Source organism: Heterocephalus glaber, unplaced genomic scaffold, assembly GCF_053883595.1.
Source record: "Heterocephalus glaber isolate CG9 unplaced genomic scaffold, H.glaber_assembly_v1.0 deba00001550, whole genome shotgun sequence".
NCBI lineage: Eukaryota > Metazoa > Chordata > Mammalia > Rodentia > Bathyergidae > Heterocephalus > Heterocephalus glaber.
In genome coordinates, this window is record NW_028258343.1 from 25,036,606 (window position 1) to 25,056,059 (window position 19,454).

At 43.2% G+C, this 19,454-nt stretch overlaps 1 protein-coding gene and 1 long non-coding RNA gene across 2 annotated transcripts in view; one reads left to right on the forward strand and one right to left on the reverse strand.

Annotated features, from left to right (window-relative positions):
* The window catches only part of LOC106010681 (uncharacterized), a 17,838-nt gene extending 14,602 nt beyond the window's left edge, over window positions 1–3,236 (forward strand). Inside the window, exon 3 of the long non-coding RNA XR_015442612.1 lies at window positions 640–3,236. This is a non-coding gene — a long non-coding RNA (uncharacterized LOC106010681). The remainder of the gene's footprint in view (window positions 1–639) is intronic.
* Window positions 1–19,358, reverse strand: part of LOC101714799 (nephrocan-like) — a 22,325-nt gene extending 2,967 nt beyond the window's left edge. Inside the window, 7 exon segments of the mRNA XM_087190205.1 lie at window positions 4,128–4,196; window positions 4,199–4,278; window positions 4,280–4,775; window positions 4,778–5,012; window positions 10,232–10,521; window positions 16,492–16,567; window positions 18,848–19,358. Coding sequence (XP_087046331.1) covers window positions 4,128–4,196; window positions 4,199–4,278; window positions 4,280–4,775; window positions 4,778–5,012; window positions 10,232–10,521; window positions 16,492–16,567; window positions 18,848–19,231 — 1,630 coding nt within the window. The 5' untranslated portion in view covers window positions 19,232–19,358.
* Between the last annotated feature and the right edge of the window lie 96 nt (window positions 19,359–19,454).

The window sequence follows — 19,454 nt, forward strand, 5'->3', positions numbered from 1 at the left end:
AACAAACAAGGTTAGCCGTATTTTATGAAAATATTACTTTTTACTTATTATATTATTCTGATATGAATTTCATTTGAAAATGCTAGTATTTTAGGTTATTGGCACTTTGCCTAAAATTTTTTAACTAAACCATCCACTTTATATGTGTATCCATATACTAAACTATACAGTACCTAAACATACATAAATATAAATATTTATGCTTTTTGAGTAATCATGCATTGCTTAACGATGGTGGAAATTCTGGAAAATGCGTCATTAGCCAATTTTGGCCACCATGTGAATAACACAGCAGGTGCTTACACAAAACAAACAGCCACAGTATCACTGGATGACACGATCTCATGGGCCCACATGTGATGTGGAGTCAGCCCTTGCCGTAAACATTCTTGCTTGACACCTGGCTGCATTGTACAGCCTTCATTATTTAAAGTGTCTTCTCTTTAGATGGAATAAAATTTACCTAACAAAGGAGATTCATTTCCTGGGAAACCCAGTTCATACACTAACCACTTGAGCATTCAGTTCAGCTTGAAGTTAATCTTCAAGAGAAGAGAACTTTGTGCACAAACCAGCTAATATCCAAGAAGCTCTACAGAAAATCTCTTACCTATAGCTTTGTTTTGTTTCTTCCCCCAGGAAAGAAGGATAGAAAGCGACTCTAATTACAGCAGTGAGCAAGTTTCTACTCACCTGGCAGAGGACAGCAGAGGACAGCAGAGCACAGCTGAGGACAGAGCAGGGAGCCGAGGAGTTGCAAGGGCCCGGCTCACTAAGCTGGGCGGGCGGTCTAACCTTTACCACTGCACTTGCTAGTGTGTGGCTCAGTGTAAGTTTCTTTGCTTAAAGCTTCTGATTTTCTGCCTTACAGATGAAAGTGCTTGGGACCCAGAAGCCACATGACAAATGTTAGATAATGAAAATGAGTATGCCGAGTTTTCCTTTAAGCAATTACTCAGTTCTGCCTGTGTAGCCAAAATTTGTGCTTATTCTTCAGCATATCCTTCTCTTTCTTTCTTGTCTCTATGGAACTTACAACCAAAATGACATCAGGAAACAGATCAATTTCCTGATTTGTACCTCTCTGACAGTCACTTACTGTTTTAATAAAACTTGTTAGTTGGGTCTGTATTAGTAAAGTAGCCCTGGTTTGAAGGCACACGTGCTGTCACATGATCGCTGCGTTTGGCCAGCAGATGGCCCTGTGCCTGAAGGTAAACTGCTGAGCCTGTGGGGAGCAGAGAGCTGTTCTGGATTAGAGTCCCCAGTGAGAGGACAGAGGAGAGACAGAGGAACTTGTGTCTGCCCAGGAGCTGCAGGTTGGAGAATGTGGAGAGAGGACGCCTTGCTTCCAGCATCCTAAGCAGCGCCATGTCTTGTCAATGGCAGAGTAAATGCCAGAGGGGAATAAAACTCCCTGGCTCTGAAATTACTGTGTTTAAATTCTGACTCACCATTTATTGCAAATATACTTTTGACCAAGTTTCTTATTTTCTCTAAGCCTTAAGGTCTCAATTGGTAAAATAATAGATAAAGCCTCTCATGTGGAGTAACAAGGAATAATGATTGCTTTGGAACTCAGTTCTAGATTAGCAAGCAATCAAGGAATGCAGTGAGCACAGTGAGGCAAATTTAGTGTGAGTACGCGTATACCAGGAGCCACTACAGCTGTACTGCTTTCTTGGTGATAGGTGGAATGGTGGAGGAGAGGTCAGGGAGGAAATCTGTAGAACTCCCTTTGGTGATAGGAGCTGCTTGCTTGTGTTTACAGTTTTTTGTTTTGTTTTGTTTTGTTTTTTGTTGGGTTTTTTTGGTACCAGGGATTGACCTTGCGCTTTCGGGGCAGGCAGTGGAACCACTGAGCTAAATCCCCAGCCCTGTGTTCACAGTTTATTGTCAGAAAACTGAATTTCATAGCATCGATTCTTCTGTAAGAATAAGAAGTATGCAAATAAAGAGAAAAGACATACTGTCTCAAGCTGTCATATAAGTTTTAAAACTCAAATATATTGAGTAGCTATTGTTTTTATTCTTTTATAGGACGTTTTGTGTGTGTTTGTGTGTGTGTGTTTATTCTTTATGGGAGGAAAACCAGAGAAACTTTTCAGAGTCGTTCTCAGTTTCCAAGATAAAGAAAAGCTGTTGCACATAGATGCTGGCTGTGGGCACGCTAAAATCCCAAGGACTTTGCTGTCAGTGCTAGCCTTGCCTTGACCTTTGGCTGACCACAGTCACACTGTGCTCGGTTCAAGCGCATGGAAAAGCCCACCCGACCTCAGCTGTCCAGCTCACTGCCCCTCCCAGTGGTTCTCAACACTGGCTGCACAATAAATTCGTCCAAGGAGCTTTTTAAAATTGCTGACGTTTGGACCCCTGCCCTGAGGCATCTGGTCTAATTGGTCTGAGGTCAGCCTTTGTCTGCTTCTCCAGGTGGTTCTAACCTGAAGCCTGACTTGAAAACCACGACTGGCCTAGCTTGCAATTCCTCAACGTGCCATTGGGTAAAGGCATCCTGCTTCTGTGCTCACTTATAAAAACACAAAACTTTCCCCAGACTAAATAAGCTGTTTTTCGCTCATTAAATTTAGCAGGATTATTTAGCCCAGTGCTCTCTGAAGGTCACCTGAGTAGAAGAGCTAAGGACTGCAGTTTCTTCCTGGCTGCCGAGCCTGCTGTGATGTCGAGCCTGTCTGTGATGTGGTCACTCCTTTTCCTGCTTGATGAGTTTATTTTACATACTACTGTTTTTCTTGCATTGAACATTAAGTAACAGAAAATAAGGCTCAAACATACGTGGTAAAAATGGTTTTAAAAACGAGTATTAGATCTTGAAATGGGGCAGGGTGGGCTTTCCTGAGAGCCTTTGTGCTGGTGGTCCTTTCTGTTTGGAGCCCCTCCCCCGGAAGTCTGTGGCCAAAGGGTCCAGCTTTGGAGGGTCACTCTGCTTAGCTTGTGTAAAATCGTGCTGCTGAGCCTCGGGTCCCCGTCCTTCAACATCTGACAGTCTAAGAAATGTAGACTTTACCTATCTCTTATATTGCTCATTGTCAGTCTTCCCGAGAGCATTAAGCTGTACCAAACAGGAAGTGTTATCTCTTATTACATGTATGTGTCCCAAGTACCTGTTAAAGTACTTGACATGTGGTAAGAGTTCAAAATGGTATTTGTTGAATTAAATTAATAATTGTAATGTGCATGCTTATGGATTAGAATAAATTGATTACTTTCAAACCACATTTAACATATACTTTTAAATACTTATTTCAGTTAAAAAAATAATTTTTTGATGATTTGCACTGGGCACAGATACCATACTGTAGAATAAAAGTTACTTTTTCAGTTAGAAAAAATGAATATCCATACAGATAATTTTTCCCTTTCTCATTCATAAAATAATTATAGTATTATAACTTAACAATGAAATTAGATAAACTGAATGCCATAAACTTCTACAGAAAAGTTGGTACATTACTTCTAAGAAATTTGATAATGCTAATAGGGCAAGAAGTTTTTGGGGTTTTTTTTGGTACCGGGGATCAAACTCGGGTCCTTGCGCTTGCGCAGCAGGTGGCGAAACCACTGAGCTAAATCCCCGGCCCAAGTTTTTTTTTTTTTTAATAGAGTGCTAAAAGGACAAAGAATTCTCTAACAGTACAATAAACTACATACCTGCAGTGTCTTTTAAAAGAGAACAATAGTTCCTTATTCCTTTACTGATTTTTATTTATCTACTTTAAAAGGTAGGGTATAAGCAAGGCATAGTGGTGCATACCTAATCACTGCACTCAGGAGCCTGAAAGAGGAGAATTGCTGAGTTCAAGGCCAGCCTGAACCACATAGTGAGACCCTGTCTCAAAAAGCCCAAGTAAATAAATAAAATGTAGGATATGAAATAAAGTTTCAATAAATAGGATCAATCAATGCAAACATGTACAACAGTTACAGGTTATAAATAGTTAAGCTAGTGTAGGACTCAGTTGAGGGGTAGAGATGCCACAGCTCTGTTTAAAATGTCTATCTCTAAACCCTCGTAATGTTTGCTAACTTTTCTGCATGTGCAGCATGTGGATGCGCTCCACTCTGTGGAACATCTGTACAGCATCCACAAATGACAGCACTCCCTTATCTCAGCAGTATGGACCCCAGCAGGTTCTGCTCCAGGGCCAGGTTGGACAGCTCTGAGCACCTCTGCAGGGCCCAGCTTCAAACAGGCTGAGGACGTTGTCCAGGATCAGGTGTTTCAGGTCTCGAAGGTCCTGGAAGTCCTGTGCCATCACTGCTGATCAGGTCACTGCTGCAGTCGAATTTCTGCAGCCTTGCTGGCAGTCTGAGGGGCAACACATGGAGCTGACTGCGGGACACCTCGAGAGTGTTTAAGTTGGCAAGGAACTGCACCCGGTCAATGGAGGAGAGGAAGTTCTCCGACAGGTACAGATGGGAAAGTTTCTCCAAGTGTTTCACGTCGCGAAACCTAACCACTTTGAGCCGATTTCTTTCCATCTTTAAAGATAGCAAGGATTTTGGTAGATTAACGGGAATTTCAGTCAGAAAGTTGCCACTGAAACTGAGGGACTGGAAAGACTGCAGAGCAGTAAAGAAGCTGCCTGGGGTGAGATGCAGTCTGTTACTCTCCACGCTCAGGTTCTTCAGGCAGGAGAGCGTGAGGGGCCCGGCTGCAGACTATGCAGTCACCGTCCAGGGCCAAGCTCTCCAAGCTGACGAGCAGGGAAAGCGGGGAGACACGGAGGAGATCAGGTTGTTCCGAAGCTCAAGCCCTGTTTCTTCAGCCCCTCGAAGTCTGATCCATGCAGGGCACCTATCGCACTGTCGTTCAGTTCTAACACTCCGAGACTGGCTGGAAGAGCTCTGAGGACTCGTCTGAACTTATTTTCCCAAAGCTCTGAGGCCTTTAAAGTACTCAGAGTTTTGAAGGTGTCACTTTCTACAGACTCTGTTCCACTGGCCAATACAATGAAATCTTCCAGAGCCAACATTCCTGTGAGATTAGATTGCTGCAGAAAAAAGTAGGGTCCAGGAAGGGGAGGAAACACCTAAGATTGTTTTGAGCAAATACTATATGCGTTATATTCCAAGGCCAGTGAGATACTTCAGACTAGCTTCTATTCAAAATTATCTCTTGGAAAAGGGTTGAAACTCAGGTCCTAGGCATTTTTAATTTAGGGTTGCTAACATTAGTGTAAGATACTAAAGATAGTTTAAGCACTTTGATACACTATTGTGGGACACATAGTATTGGCCAATTCTTGCTACGTAGTCTATGGCTCAATAATTTACTTTTAGGCAAAAGTGCTTATAAACTACACAGTGATTCATGGATTAGAATTTTTTTTCTTGTATTATCTCATACTACCCAGAAATTGAACAGTCTTCAAATCTTTTACAACTATTTACCATTTCTAATTTTGGGTAACATTAGTAGGAATTTTTGCATTATTTGCATTTTTAAAATTACACATTACATTTTTTAAATGTTGGTACTTTAAAAAAATTAAAGGTAAAAAATTTAAATGTCCTAGATTCTACTATCACTAGGATATACTCCCTTGAAAAACGTTTTTAACTATTGCGTAATTTGAAGAATGAGGCTGCCTGCTTCCTGTCCCCAATCTGCAATTCGCCAATGCAAATTTCAGTGCCAGTTTCTTCTAGCCATAAAGAAAGAAATGTATTCATGGGTCTTTCTCCACTGCTTAGTAAACCATTCCTCAGAGCCAACATGACTCTTCTGTTAGGATTTAGGTAATCCCCAAGTCATGCTCACAAATCGCCCTGTCTCTCCTCATGCTGCAGCCCCCTTGTGGCACAGCCATCTCTTTCCATTGACGACATAGTCATCTGCATTTTGTAGGGGTAATCTTTGGACAAGAAGAACTATTCCAGGTTTTCTTAGGGTTGGTAAATCTTCCCAGAATTTTTAACCTGCTGTAGAATTCAATTAAGATAGAATTTTCAGTGTACAATTTTATATATCGCACTACCTACAGTTTCTAAGTATTTGATTTAATGATACAATTAATACCAATTTACAATACCAGGGTATGAGTAACACCTTCGAAGTGAGTTAATATGGCATCGAAATTTTATTAAAGGTATCTGTGTTCTGGAAGGACGTGTGAATCACAGCACATTTTAGGGCATCTAATATGTTACTCTATTAGAAGGATCTGAAATTAGCATTCCCGCGGATGGAGGTTTTTAATCATAATGGTTTTGGCAGTTTCCCTGGGTCACATATCACTGCTAATATGGGATATTTCAATTATTAATCAATTCTATTAATTACTACTAGTCTTAATAATGTTAGCATTTTATTTGTCCATCTACAATTATCTACAGTTGCCAAGTGCTTCTTCATGTCGTCATCAGTCTCCTACTAATACAGCCAGTTTCCCATTAACAACAGTGGCTCCAGATGAGGAAACGAAGAACGAGGGGTGAAGAGGCCCTGTGATTCCAACAGGCCCATGAGACTCCAGAGTTCTTTCTTCCTTGACTACAACGTTTTCTATTGTATTTGCCCTACATTTAATACTTCTCAAAAAAGATTCAAGATCTGGACACAAATAAGAGTTTTTAAAAACAAAGACTTTAGAAATTATATAGTTCAAATCTCCCTGAAGTTTCAGTGATGAATTTGATGTCAAAACAGTTAAATGACCTGCCTACAACTCAGATCTTTAACTCACCTACATCCCATGCTGAAATGCACTTTTCAAGGCTTACCTTCTGTTCGAGTCAGAAGGGACTGCAGCCATAGAGCCCCTAGTAGCTAGCTGTTTTCTTTTATTAAGCATGGATCACGTTTTCTTTTGTCTTTGTCAGTCAATACAGATCAGTTTCAATTATTAATAAGTAAAATACCTGCCACTAAGTATTTACTGTGTTTAATCTTTACAAAGTTTTATACATAAGCACGGTTATTGCCTTTTTAGAAAGCAAAGAAAGGCTTATTAAAGTGAAATCACCTGTCCAATACATTCTGCTTCCCGGTGGAAAAGTTGGGCCCCCCAGGTTTATGCTATCTAGTGCATATCTGTTTAGCCTTGGTGTTGTAATATCCAATTAGCTGAAGAACAACATGTTCTGGTGCTGTCAACAGCAAGAGGAAGACATCCATTGATTTTCAGGTGGGTTTGCAAAGCTGGCAATGTGAAAAAGTCTGCCAGATCTGTTCCGTCATTTTCAGAGTCTCCGCAGGCCATACTCAGGAATGTGGGGAGAGATGCTCTTGTCCTTGGGTTAACCTTGGAGCTGCTAGCTGCTGGCAGCTTATGTGATGTTGTTTAAAACATACATCAAGTAAGGTAAAGTGGAACACTAGGTGAGTCCCTGCGGCTTTCCCACGAAAGGCTTTGCTTCTGGCTTCAATTAGGGGAAGGCCCTGCTCTAAGCAGCATACACCACTTGCAGCTCCTCAGAGGTCCAGTGTGCAACAGAGCTGAGAGACCCGCAGAGACGGCTTCCGACCTGTGTGACACGGCAGCACAGAGTTTGAAGACAATGCTGGATTTTTTTCTGATCATCAAAGTAATGTTTGTTTCCTATAAACAGTCCTAAATTTATGGAAAGAGAATAAAAATAATCTATAATCCCACAGCTTAGTGATAAACCCTGTTTATATATTTCTTACCCAGGAAAAACTGAATATAGCTTCTTCTCTTTCATCAATGATGTAAAGGAGAATTATTTTAATTTACTACCACAATAACCACATTTGTATTTGTCTGCTGCCTTCGAAGAGAATGAGTCACTTTGACTTGAAGCAGTTTGAATGACTGTCGTGAGATGAATTTAGTTATGCTTTGCATGTATGAACACAAAATCTGAACTGAAAGGTCTGCCTCAAAATACGAGTGATGTGGGTCACCCAGCAGCGTGTCTGTTGGTATCACAAGGAATGAATTGCTCCTCTGATCTTTCATTCAGCACAATCGAGCAGTTCATCATGACTTGCGAGCCAAGTGAGAGTAAGTGAACAGAAATAGAAAAGGATGGAGGTTTCTAAAGAACAAGGTTGAACTCTTAGCACACCATCAAAAAAAAAAAAATAGAATGGATCGTGGACCTACATGTAAAAGCTCAAACTATAAAACTCTTAGGAGAAAATATAGGCATAAATTCTCACATCCTTGAATTTGGTAAAGGTATCTTATACGTGACCCCCAAAACACAGGGTGTACACTCACAAAAAAATTGAAATGAATCAAATTTAAAAATTTTATGTATGAAAAGACACTATCAAGAAAATGAAAGACAACCCACTGGATGGGAGCAATTCTTTGCAAATAATATCTCTCATAAGAAACTTGTATCTAGACTATCTAAAGAATGCTTGTAACTCAATACTAAAAAGACAAGTAACCCACTTACAAAAGGGGCGAAGAATTTGTATATGCATTTCTCCACAGAACTTATATGACTGGTCAGTAAGCAGGAAATGATGTTAAACATCATTCGCCAATGGGATAATGCAAATCAAACCTCCAAAGAGATACCACCTGGCACCCACTAGAAAGGCTATGACCAGAAGGAAAAAATAAAGATAAAAAGAAGTGTTACGATGTCTCGGAAAATGTGAACTGTCATGTGGCCGTGGGGGCAAATGGCATGGCTGCTCTGGGAAACAGTCTGACAGTTCCTCAGAATGTTTTCAGTGTCAGCACATGACTCAGAAATTCCACTGCAAGGTATATGCCCAAGAGAAAGGAAAACCTAGGCCACATTAAAAACTTGTATTTGAGCCAGGCACGGTAGCACACGCTTATAATCCCAGCACTCAGGAGGTGAGGCAGGAGGGTCGCTGCAAGTTCAAGGCCAGCCTGCACAACAAAATGAGACTGTCTCAAAACACCAAAAACAACAACAACAAAAACGTTGTATTTGAAACATGAATATCCATAACCATGTCATTCATAATAGCCAAAAAGAAGAAACAACCCAAACGTCCATAAACTGATGCATGAACACACATGTGGTATGCATGTTTTCTTGAAAATAAGACCTACTCAGAAAATAAACTCCCGCTGAAATCAACAGCTGGTTGTTCCATGGTGACGGCCAGTGTTCTCTTGCTCTGTGGCTCCTCTGTCATGGCAAGGAAGGCAAGGACAGGTGGAGTGGGGCTGGCATGTTTGATCTCTAGATAGGCCTTATCTTCAGGGAAACACAGTGATAAGGACATTCCGCCTTTAAAAGAAAGTTTGGACCCTGTATGACCAGGCCAAACACTGAGTATGCTAAGTGAAAGAACCCAGGCCCCCAAACCACAAGTGAGGGGGGAGACTGAATTCAGTTTGGAACCCGTTGTTTGGAGATCCTTCTCACACATCAATGTGAAGAATGCTAGTGGGGAGCCGGTCGGTCGAATCTAAAACAAGGGGAAAGGTTGGACCTGGATCTGTGAGGGAGAAACAGGCAACAGGAAGGCAAAATGAGAGCCACTGAACCTTCTGTGAGGAGAGCCCTGCAGTCACCTCATCCAGTGCAGTCTTCTCACATCAGAGTAAATGCGGCCCAGAAACGTTTTTTAACAGCTTGTCTGAGATGGTCACATCTCTGTAGTTAGTGAGGAATCAGGCTGAGAACCTTAGTCCCAAACACCTTTCAAAACAGCAAAGATCAGGTGTAAGTTTCTTGATGCTGTAAAACTCAGAAAAATCTACCGAACGCTTTCCAGAGTCCTCAGGATCGGTGAGCATAAAAATAGTCAGAATTAAAAGCACATAAAGTGAGAACTGCCAGTAATCTGGCACAACAGAAAAAACCCACGCATTTCCTCTGTCGGTTTCCACAGAGACAGCAGTACCTGGCTAGCCTGTGCGTTTCTGTGAGAACAGTAGGTTCATCTTGATGGTCTTACAATGCTTTATCATCTGCCATTATGGCATAAAATAAAGCTTTTTTCCCTTGAAAGAACTTAATACTGGGGACATAAAATGGCCATGTGGGCTTTTTTGTTTTTGTTGTTAAGGAAGAGATCTTTCTTACTTTTACTTTGCAACAACAGTTTTAAAAACTGTTGAGATTTTAAATCATTAACTGTAGACCCTGACATGGAGGTGCTTCCCTAAAGAGAAACTCAGGGACATACACCATCTCAGTAGCACACAGCAAGCAGGTGGCACGGCTGCCCTCTGCGAACAGCTCTTGAGAGTTATGATTATTTAAATCGCTTGCCCACACCCTCCCTCACAAAACCAAACCACAGGACCAGAGTAGAGAAGGGCCCAGTTAGCTGGAGGTGCTGGATCTTGCTGAGGCTGATGTAGAGCCTCGTGGTGGTGGCAGGGATACCCGATGGCACCTTGGTGACTCTGTAGCATTGCACCGACTGTGGGGACTCACAGCTACATCTTCCAGGACAGTCAGCCCTGACCCTGGCACCTGGAGGGAGCACAGCCAGGAAAGCACAGAGCAGCTGCATCTTCCAAAGCAAGGGCTTCCAAGCAGCAGGCACTCTATACCATGACGTCTGATAATAGAACCTTATGAATGTGTACTCTGTCAATGTAAGAAGACAGAAAAGAAAAAAACTCTCAGTTCGGGTTAAAATGTTAGCAGCCCTTACAAAAAGGAAGGGGCTTAAACATTGATAAGCTGCCTTAATATTTGGAGGTGAGCAAAACCCTGTGTTATTTATGGCTTGGAAGGCTAATCTGCAAACAGCTCTTTTAGCTGTGGTTTCCTTGTTTTGTTAAATGTGACACTAGGGAATTAGTGGGAAAAGACAGAGAGCAGTTTTATAGTGGGCCATAAAACCTCTGAATTTTCTGTGACCTTATATTAAAACGATTTTTGTAGGCCTGAACCTGGCAGGTGTTTTCTTCTCACATTAACTAGTAAGGACACATGGGCAGGTTTTCTACTTGGTATTGTTGTTTCAGTGACATTTTATTGCTAGATGCAACAATGAGGGAGGATGGAAAGATATTTAGAGCCACAGATAAATTGTTTTATTCATCTATCATTTAATCCACCCAGCTATCATTTTGGAAAACATCTTTGTCCTTCAAACATACTGTTGACTTCGTTAAGAACAAAACATCACAAATCAATCTTTTGTCTTTGTCTCCTAGTAATGGTGGAAAGGGCTCTGGTTTCGGTGTCCTGGTGAAGCTCGCCCAGTGTGGCCTGACAGCATCCCTGTCTGGCGCCCTGCTGAGGCATCTGGAAGCACTAGAGCAAGAGGTCACACAGGAACCCTAAAAGTGAAGAACTAAATTCCCTTATTGGGGCAGCCTCAGCAGACTGCTGCAAGGGACCGTTTCCACACTGCAACGTCTCTGGTCTTCAACCTTACCTCTCTTTGCTACAATTGTCATTTGAAGGCAAATTTTCTTTGATCTAATAGTCTGTTTTATTCCCAGACTAAGGGTTTCTGTGTAGCTTTCTTAAAAGACTTTTCCATTTCTTTTTTCTTCTGAGTTTTTTTTAACTATTTGAGACAAGGAGTGCTAAAAAGATATCTGTCATTCTGACTTTCAACAAACTATTTATTGCTTTTGTTCAGTAATGGAATTTTTTTAATTTTTAGAATTTTCTAATCTCAAAGCAGTGTTCAATAAAAGAAAATTTGGAGAAAACAAGGAGAAAAATAAAGTCACCTTTAATAGTGTCTTCAAGTCATAAAATTCTATGCATAGGCTTTGAAAAAACAATTGAACACCTTTCTTGTGTATGTGTTGGTAAAAAGGTGAATTCATATTGTTACTTGAAATGCCTGTAAAATCTTATCCTTTCACCTGCCATCAATGCCAGCAATTTTTGTTATGCAGGAAAGCAATGAATTCCATTCTTTTTTCCTTTTTGGGGGAACACTCATCCCCTTCTCTTCGGGCTTTGTAATCACACTGTGTACTACTTTACTTCTTTTTCATGGTAGTTCTATAGTACCACTGCAATTTTGGCATTATTACTATTATCTTTCACTGTGAATAGCTTCACCAGATTGTAAACATGCTCATATTTAACTTCTTATTCTTTTTGCTATTATATTTTTCTATGTTACTTCATAGTCTCTATAAACTTAAATGTCTTAAATAATTTTCCATAAAGAGTATTGCTCGTAACTTCACCACTTTCTAAGCACTGGGGTTTTTTCAGCTTGTTTCACAATTTTACAATTATAAATAACTACGATCTGGGCCGTGGATTTAGTTTAGTGTTTCTGCTGCCTGTCTTGCAAGCGCAAGGACCCGAGTTCAATCCCTGGTACCAAATAAATAAATAAATAACTATGATCTGATCATGAAAGTTTGAGGGTGTTTTAAAAGTCTGCCTGCTTCCCAGACTACACCTGTGTATTTAGGTTAAACTGAGAAGTCAACGTCTTTTTCAGGTAGGAGAAAGATCTTGTGGATACTATAAACTGCAAAGGAAGGATCCGAGGTACAGCCTCGGTTCTTGCAGCCCGGCTGGCATTGCCCGGCAGGTGATGAGCTCCTATGTGTATTTAACGTGTCGGAAAGAGCCCGGGAGCAGCCACTGCAGCTCACATTCTAGCTGGCTTCTGTTGCCTTTGAGTTTTCACATGTGGACTAAGGACCGGGGGAAAAGTTTAGTTCTTGACTTTGTGAGTCCCTGAGACTAAGTTAGATGCATCCAGTTTTTCTCCTAAGGATTTGACACCTTATCTGAGTATTTTCACTTGGTTTCTTCAGGTAAGAACCCAAGTAAAGAAACATGGGTGTCTTTCTTGAGTATAGAAACTCAATGATTTAACCAGTAACTCTTAAACATCTAACTCATGGGCCAGGAATTTAGCTCAGCGGTTCCACCGCCTGCCTCGCAAGTGCAAGAACCCGAGTTCGATCCCCGGTACCAAAAAAACAAACAAAAATCTAACTCAGAACCTAGGTTTGGTCTTTCAGTACAGGAAGAAATTTCAATGATTATGCTTTGAATTTGGATTTGGATTTGATTCTTGGTTCAGATTCTCAACCCAGGATCACCCCTGCCTATTTTCCCTATTCCTCCTGGAGACATTTTTTTTTTTGGTCCTGGGGATCGAACTCGGGTCCTTGCACTTTTGCAGCAGGCGGTGAAACCACTGAGCTAAATCTCTGGCCCTGGAGACATTTTTGATTGTCATCCACTGAGGGAGAAGGGGACAGTGAGTCATGGCCCGGGATGCTGCTGACCACCCTGCGATGCAGGAGGCAGCCCCACAATAAGATGCAGTTCTGCAGTGTACAACATCAGTGGTGTCGCTGAGGAAAGCCTGAAATAAACAGGGATGCTAACCTCTACGAAATGAATTTATTAAAAGACAGGGCAAGAAATAATTGGCCTAAACCCTGAAATCACCTGGTATCTTGTGACTAGTATTTTGAGAGCCATTACCACAGAAGGCATTTTATACCAGAATAAAGAAATCTGCAGAGATCTCTTTTTAAGGAGCATTCTTGTTGGGTTACAAGGAGGACTTAACTTAATTTTTGGCATATTTCATAGGCTGTTAGTACCGGAAGGAAACTTAAGAGACAATCTATCAGCATTCTTGCCCACTGCAGGTAAGAAACTGAACTCCAGACAGGAAACTAACTCAGATCCCCCTGACTTGCAGCTAGAAACATCAGTGCAGGATTCAGATTGTAAAACAGCAACCAAGGGCCTAACCAGGTTTTTTTCTGATTTTATTTTATCCCATTTCCCCCCCAAGCCCCCTCCCCTCCCTATGTACAAAAGCTTTGTTTCCATTTTTTCCTTCTATTTTCACTTTAGAAGCTTTTTTTAAATTTAAATTTTCATTTTTATTTTTATTTTTTTTGGTACTGGGGATTGAACTCAGGACCTTGTGCTAAATCTCGAGAAGTTTTTTTTTTTTAAAGGAAAACCCTCTATCTCAGATAAAAGAAGTTTTAAAGAATAAAAAGTTATGTACATGATTCTTCAGTTGTCTCCTTATTCAGGAGCATGTCTCATAGACAGTTTTAAGTTGAGAGCAAAGCAGAAAAATAAGTTCTACTGCTTCATCTCACCAAGCCTCATTTTTTCCTCATGTAAAATGAAGATAAAAATAAGGGAAATAATATCCATTTTACAGAAGGGAAAAGAAAATGAACTACAGCTTATTAAATCTGTGGACAGAAAGTAAGGTCTCAGCTGGGGGATGGCGCGTGCTTACCATTTCAGCCTTCTGGTAGGCTGAGGAAGAGAATCACAAGTTCCAGTCCAGGCTAAGCAGTTTAGCGTCTTAGACCAGTTTAAAATGGGGGGGGGGGGGCTGGGGACGAAGTAAGGTCTCCATAAATGATAGCTAATGCTAGTTGTATCAGTTTGGGTTACTAATTGCAATAAAAACAAGCTATGGCTGATTAAAGCCGAAAAGGCATTGCTGAAAGAAGGCTGCGAAGCACACGGGGCGATAGGGAAGTCCGGAAACACAGACTTGAAAATGGGCAAGCAGGAAGGCAGGCTAAGCAGCCAGGTCACAAGCAAGATCGCGCCTCAGTCGGGGCGGAGGACACCGTGCTACGCCCGCCCAACCCCCGACGCTGATCGCCGGCCTCCGCCGTGGACAGAGCCTGGGCGTAGCCGGAGAGCTGGACCGAGACGCTGCCACCCCCGCCCCTCCCCGGGAGAGCGCTCCGGTCGCCCGCGGTCTCAGGTCACAGCGTCCAGGGGAGGTTCCGGCGGGCTGAGCCTCGGTCAGCCCCACCACGGAGCCAGGCCCTCCGGGTACAGGGGTTGCCCTGCCCCTCACTGTGGGCGAGGTCTACGCCCTCCTCCTCTGCTCCCCAGGGCCACGAGGGCAAATGAACTCTGAGCGGCTTACGACCCATTTGTCAGGCAACGCCACTTCATTTAGAAGTCTGTACCAATTCTAGTTAGGTAATTTAAAACATTCTTACATTTTTAATCCAAGCACAAGGACGATGCTCCGGGGTGTTTAGAATAAGTGCACCTGCTGGAGCTCTGTTAGGATGAATGATGAGAGATACAAAGGACAAAGGCTGATGAGAGGGCGTCTGTGCTTGACCTGTGAAGTCTGACAGTCTGAGGAATAAACGGTGACTTGAGGCGGGTGAGGGAGGGTCGGGGCCCGCGATCTCTGACGCCCCTGACACCGCTGTTATAAACGGCGGCTTAGGTAGCACAGAAAACCTTCAGCTGCGGGAAAGGGCAAACAGGCAGAGCAGGGAAAGAGAAAAGAAGGTGCAGTCAGTCTTTAATAGTGCAGAGGAATTCAAATATAAGAAAGGTTAGCCGGGGTTTTAGCTCAGTGGTTTCGCCACCTGCTGTGCAAGCGCACGGACCCGAGTTGGATCCCCGGTACCAAAAAAAAAAAAGATAAAAAAGGGTTAAAATCTTTTTGTGAGGTTTTAATTTTAGGTTTGCTTTTTTGGGTTATATTTTGCTTTTAGAAAGTATTCTTGGACCTCAGGAGTATCTGCACTAATCTTGTCACTCCACTGAAACCCTCAAGTTTTAAAAACAAGACAGCAAACAGCTCTCATTTATGACGTGTGATCAAATATATGGTGAATGTTTCAGGTTTTAGGAACAATTATCACAGTAAACACTCGGCCACTACCCCTGCAGACTCCTCCTTGCTCCCAACAGTTACCCCACCACTCTGCCCACTTTCTGAAGCAGTTCTGGAAGTCCTCTTTCTTGAGTGTCTTCAGTTGCACTGCTGTGGCTGCCTCAGTGTCCTTAATCCATGCAAAACATTTCCCTTTCATGATCATTTTGACTTTGGGAAAGATCCAGGAGTCTCACGAAGTCAGATCTGGTGAATAAGGTAGAGGAAGATACACCATGTTCATACCATGATGTGTTTATGGGCCTCCCTTCCTGTTGGATGGCGCTTGGCAGCAGCATTTACTGTATTTTTGATCCCACCTCATAAAGACACCAAAGAGAACGTCCAGCACTGCTTCAGGAAGTTGCAAGGATGATGGGACAAACGTATTCCGAGCGATGCAAAGTACTGTGAGGGGGAATTAATGGCAACATGCCTTTTACTGTAGCAAACTCTTAAAGGTTAAACATACACCTTGTTATTTTAAAAGAAACAACCAGAGGAAGAATAAGGTAATAAATCACTGTGAAAAGTCCATTCTGACTTCTTTAGCATGAATATCTGAAAATTTCAAATGGTTAGCAAATAGGAGTAATAAATATAGTGAATATAAACAATATTTATGAGTACAATAGTCCAAGATTTTCTCACATTGCTCAAGTAAAATGGCAGTAGATTTTCCTTGACTTTCTTGACTCATCATGCATCTGTTTATAATCACAGGTAGCACTTTTTAATTTCTTCCTTTTCTTGGTGGGGTTACTAGAAATTAACTTAAACAAGTGAAACTTAGTGCAGAGCCTGGAATGCAGTAGTTTAGTAAATGAGTCTCCCTCTCCCCTCCAAAGTGGTCTTCTATGTCCCTCACAGTCTCTCTGTAGTCAAGAGTGCTCTGTAAGCACCTGATCTACACACTCACCACACAGCTAAGTATCAGCACCTACCAAAGAAACCTTCAGCATCTTCCCTCTTCCCCAGTTTCCTCCATCTCCACCTTATTTTTTTCTTAGAGGCAAAGCCCTGAGGGGGATAAAATAAGCCTTTTTAAAAAAAGATAGGGTCTCACTACCCACTACGTAGTTAGCCTGGCTTCAAACTCATGATCCTTCGGCCTCAGCCTCCCAAGTGCCAGGATTGCTAGTGTGTGCCACCTCATCTGTCAGGGCTTCACAGTTATATCAGATTGTTTTAAACCACATAAGCATGATCTGTGCAACAGACATCGGAAGTTTCCACCAATTTAACTGCGAACAGAAACATCACGATCTTTGTTTTTCATCTGTGGGAAAACAATCCCACAAGAACACTGCATACAATCCCGAACTCCGTGGCGGGGGGTGGGGGTGGGGGTGGTGGTTAGGGAATGTGTAGGTACAGAGCACTGACAACAGGTGGCGCACTTCACCACCAAGCTGCTCTTCCAGCCCGTTCTGCTGGGACTTGGGAACCTCTGGCGAGAATTTGAAATGGTCAGGTAACACCAAGATGGCAAGCACGCAGGGGTGTAGCAGCTGCTACACAGTATGGTAAAGAGAAGGGACAACAGGACAGGAAACTATCCCAAAACAGGAGAGTGTGACTTGGAACTGCATGGCATCTGCTATCCCAACCAAGGGCTATTCCCCAATCTCAGAGCACTGGACACACAAACACTTAAAAGAGTGCAGGTCAGTGCACCACAATATAGTGGAAAGGTAATTGGAACTTTTTTTAAAAAAAGAAATGCAATTTATATTTGAGTGTGTCCCATATAAAGCTGAGTTCAGTATGACAATTAATTTTTTGTTAATATTTCATGTATGTTAACAGCTTTGTGTATGGCTTATAACTGGGAAGAACTTTTAACTTTTGGAACTGACCTGAGAATTTACTATACTGGTAACCTATCCAAGAAGAAATGGATTCCCTTGCTCTGCTCTTCTCTGTCCCATTAACAGCAAGTGGTTAACAGCAAAGACTTTGGAGAAAGCAACACCTAGATTTTTTTTGTTTCTTTTGAGACAGGGTCTGTGTAGCCCAGGCTGGCCTTGACTTCTTGGTGACCCTTCTGCCTCAGCCTCCTAGTGCTGGAAGACAGGTCTGCACCACCATACCCAACCAGACACCAAGATTGAAATCCTTTCTCAGGAGTCTTCTAGCCGTGACTTTACTGAGATACCTACAGCTCTCTGGGATTCATCTGTAAAAAATGACTATGCTTACCTCAAAGGGCTTTTTGAGGACCAAGGACGTAAAGCAAGTAATGCTAACTATATATTGTGTAGAGAAAGTAGCTAGTAGCTGTACCAATGATGTTATCGGAGATGAAAATAAAGTTAATGTTGGAATGTGAAAGATGCACATTTCAGTTTAATATTACCGACCGTGTATTAAGACATGTGGAAGGTTCCCATCCAAGCTCAGGGCAAGGATCTCTCGGTTACTTTCGCTTAGACACCCTTGCTGAAGGCAAAGGGCTGAATTACTGCGATGCTTGATGCTAACCAGGAAGTGCTGAAAGGTGCATCTCTTGCTTCTAGTTGGTGTTGCGTTGGCACGGGGGTAGGGGTGGGGGGTGGATTAATTCAAAGAGTCTGTCCCAAGTAGAGAGTGAAGTGGATTCTGCAGAGTGCCCAAGTACTCCCCTGGGCGACTCAGGAGGGACAATCCCTATACAGCCTACCCTACACTGGTCACCTCTTCCCTCCCTTCCCAGCACTCACTACTCGAGGCTGGAGAGAAGGTATGTGCAAAGTAAAGACAGCAGTTGCAGAATGGCTTCCAAAGGGCTGATTCAAATTAAAGTTGCAGTCGTGAGTTCCTTTCGTGGAGCCTATGTGCTCAGCCTGAGCGCCAGGCCTCACCGGAATCGCCATTATTTTGTTTTCTTCTGCAATGTCCTATTTGGGGACACTACTAGTTTTCGAAATAACTGCACCATTTAAAGTAATTGCCTTGCCGGGGATTTAGCTCAGTGGTTCTGTCGCCTGCCTAGCGAGCGCATGGTCCCGAGTTCGATTCCCGGTACCAAAAAAAAAAAAAAAGTAATTGCCTTAAACCAGGAGGGCGGCACACACCAGTAAGCTTAGCACTCTAGGAGGCTGAGACAGGAGGATCACAAGTTTATGCCCAACCTGGACCATTTAGCTATACCTGCGCCCTCCCCAAAAGGCTGGGGATGTAATTCATAAAGAAATAAATAACGGCCGGAGATGTAGTCAGCATGAAGTCCCTGGATTCAATCCCCACTACCGCGAAATACATTTGTAAAAAAACAGTTGCTTGACCCTGTGTGCAAAGTAGCAACGCCAAGCATTCTACCTCACTGCTGAGTGAAGGCGATTTCGGAAATTCGGCTTCCAGGTTACGAAGGCATGGCAGCGGGGCGGCTGCTAGGTGGTGCGTGCCGAAACTCGCCCTAGTCAGAGGTCTCTCATTAGCTCCGGAAAGCCTGTCAGCCGCTTCCTCAGGGAAGGCCGAGCCACCCTCCGCACCGGAGCGGAACCGGACCGGGACTTGACCCGGACCCGACCCGGAGGGCGAGACGTGGCGACTGCGCGTGCCCACACAGCCCGCCCGCCCACCTTGAGCGGGAAGGGGCAGGCAGGCCGCGCGATTGCGCATGCTCCCGTCGGCCTCCCGCCCCAACTGCGGCCCTGGATGCCACTGCAGCGACTCTCCCGAAGTCAATCTGGCGCAAGCCATTCCCCCCCGCGACGTGGACACTCTCCTCTTCCTCCGGCCCGTCCCGCTGGGAAGCCGACACGCGCGCCTTGTTTCTGAGGGTGCCCTCCCGGGCCGGCCAGTCGTCAAGATGGCCGCCAGGGGGAGGGGCCCAAACAGAGCCCTTTCATTGGCCCAGGTCTCACCGCCCCGCCCCCTTATCCCGGCGTGCGCCGTCTTGGCCTCTCACAACGCGTGCGCAGTG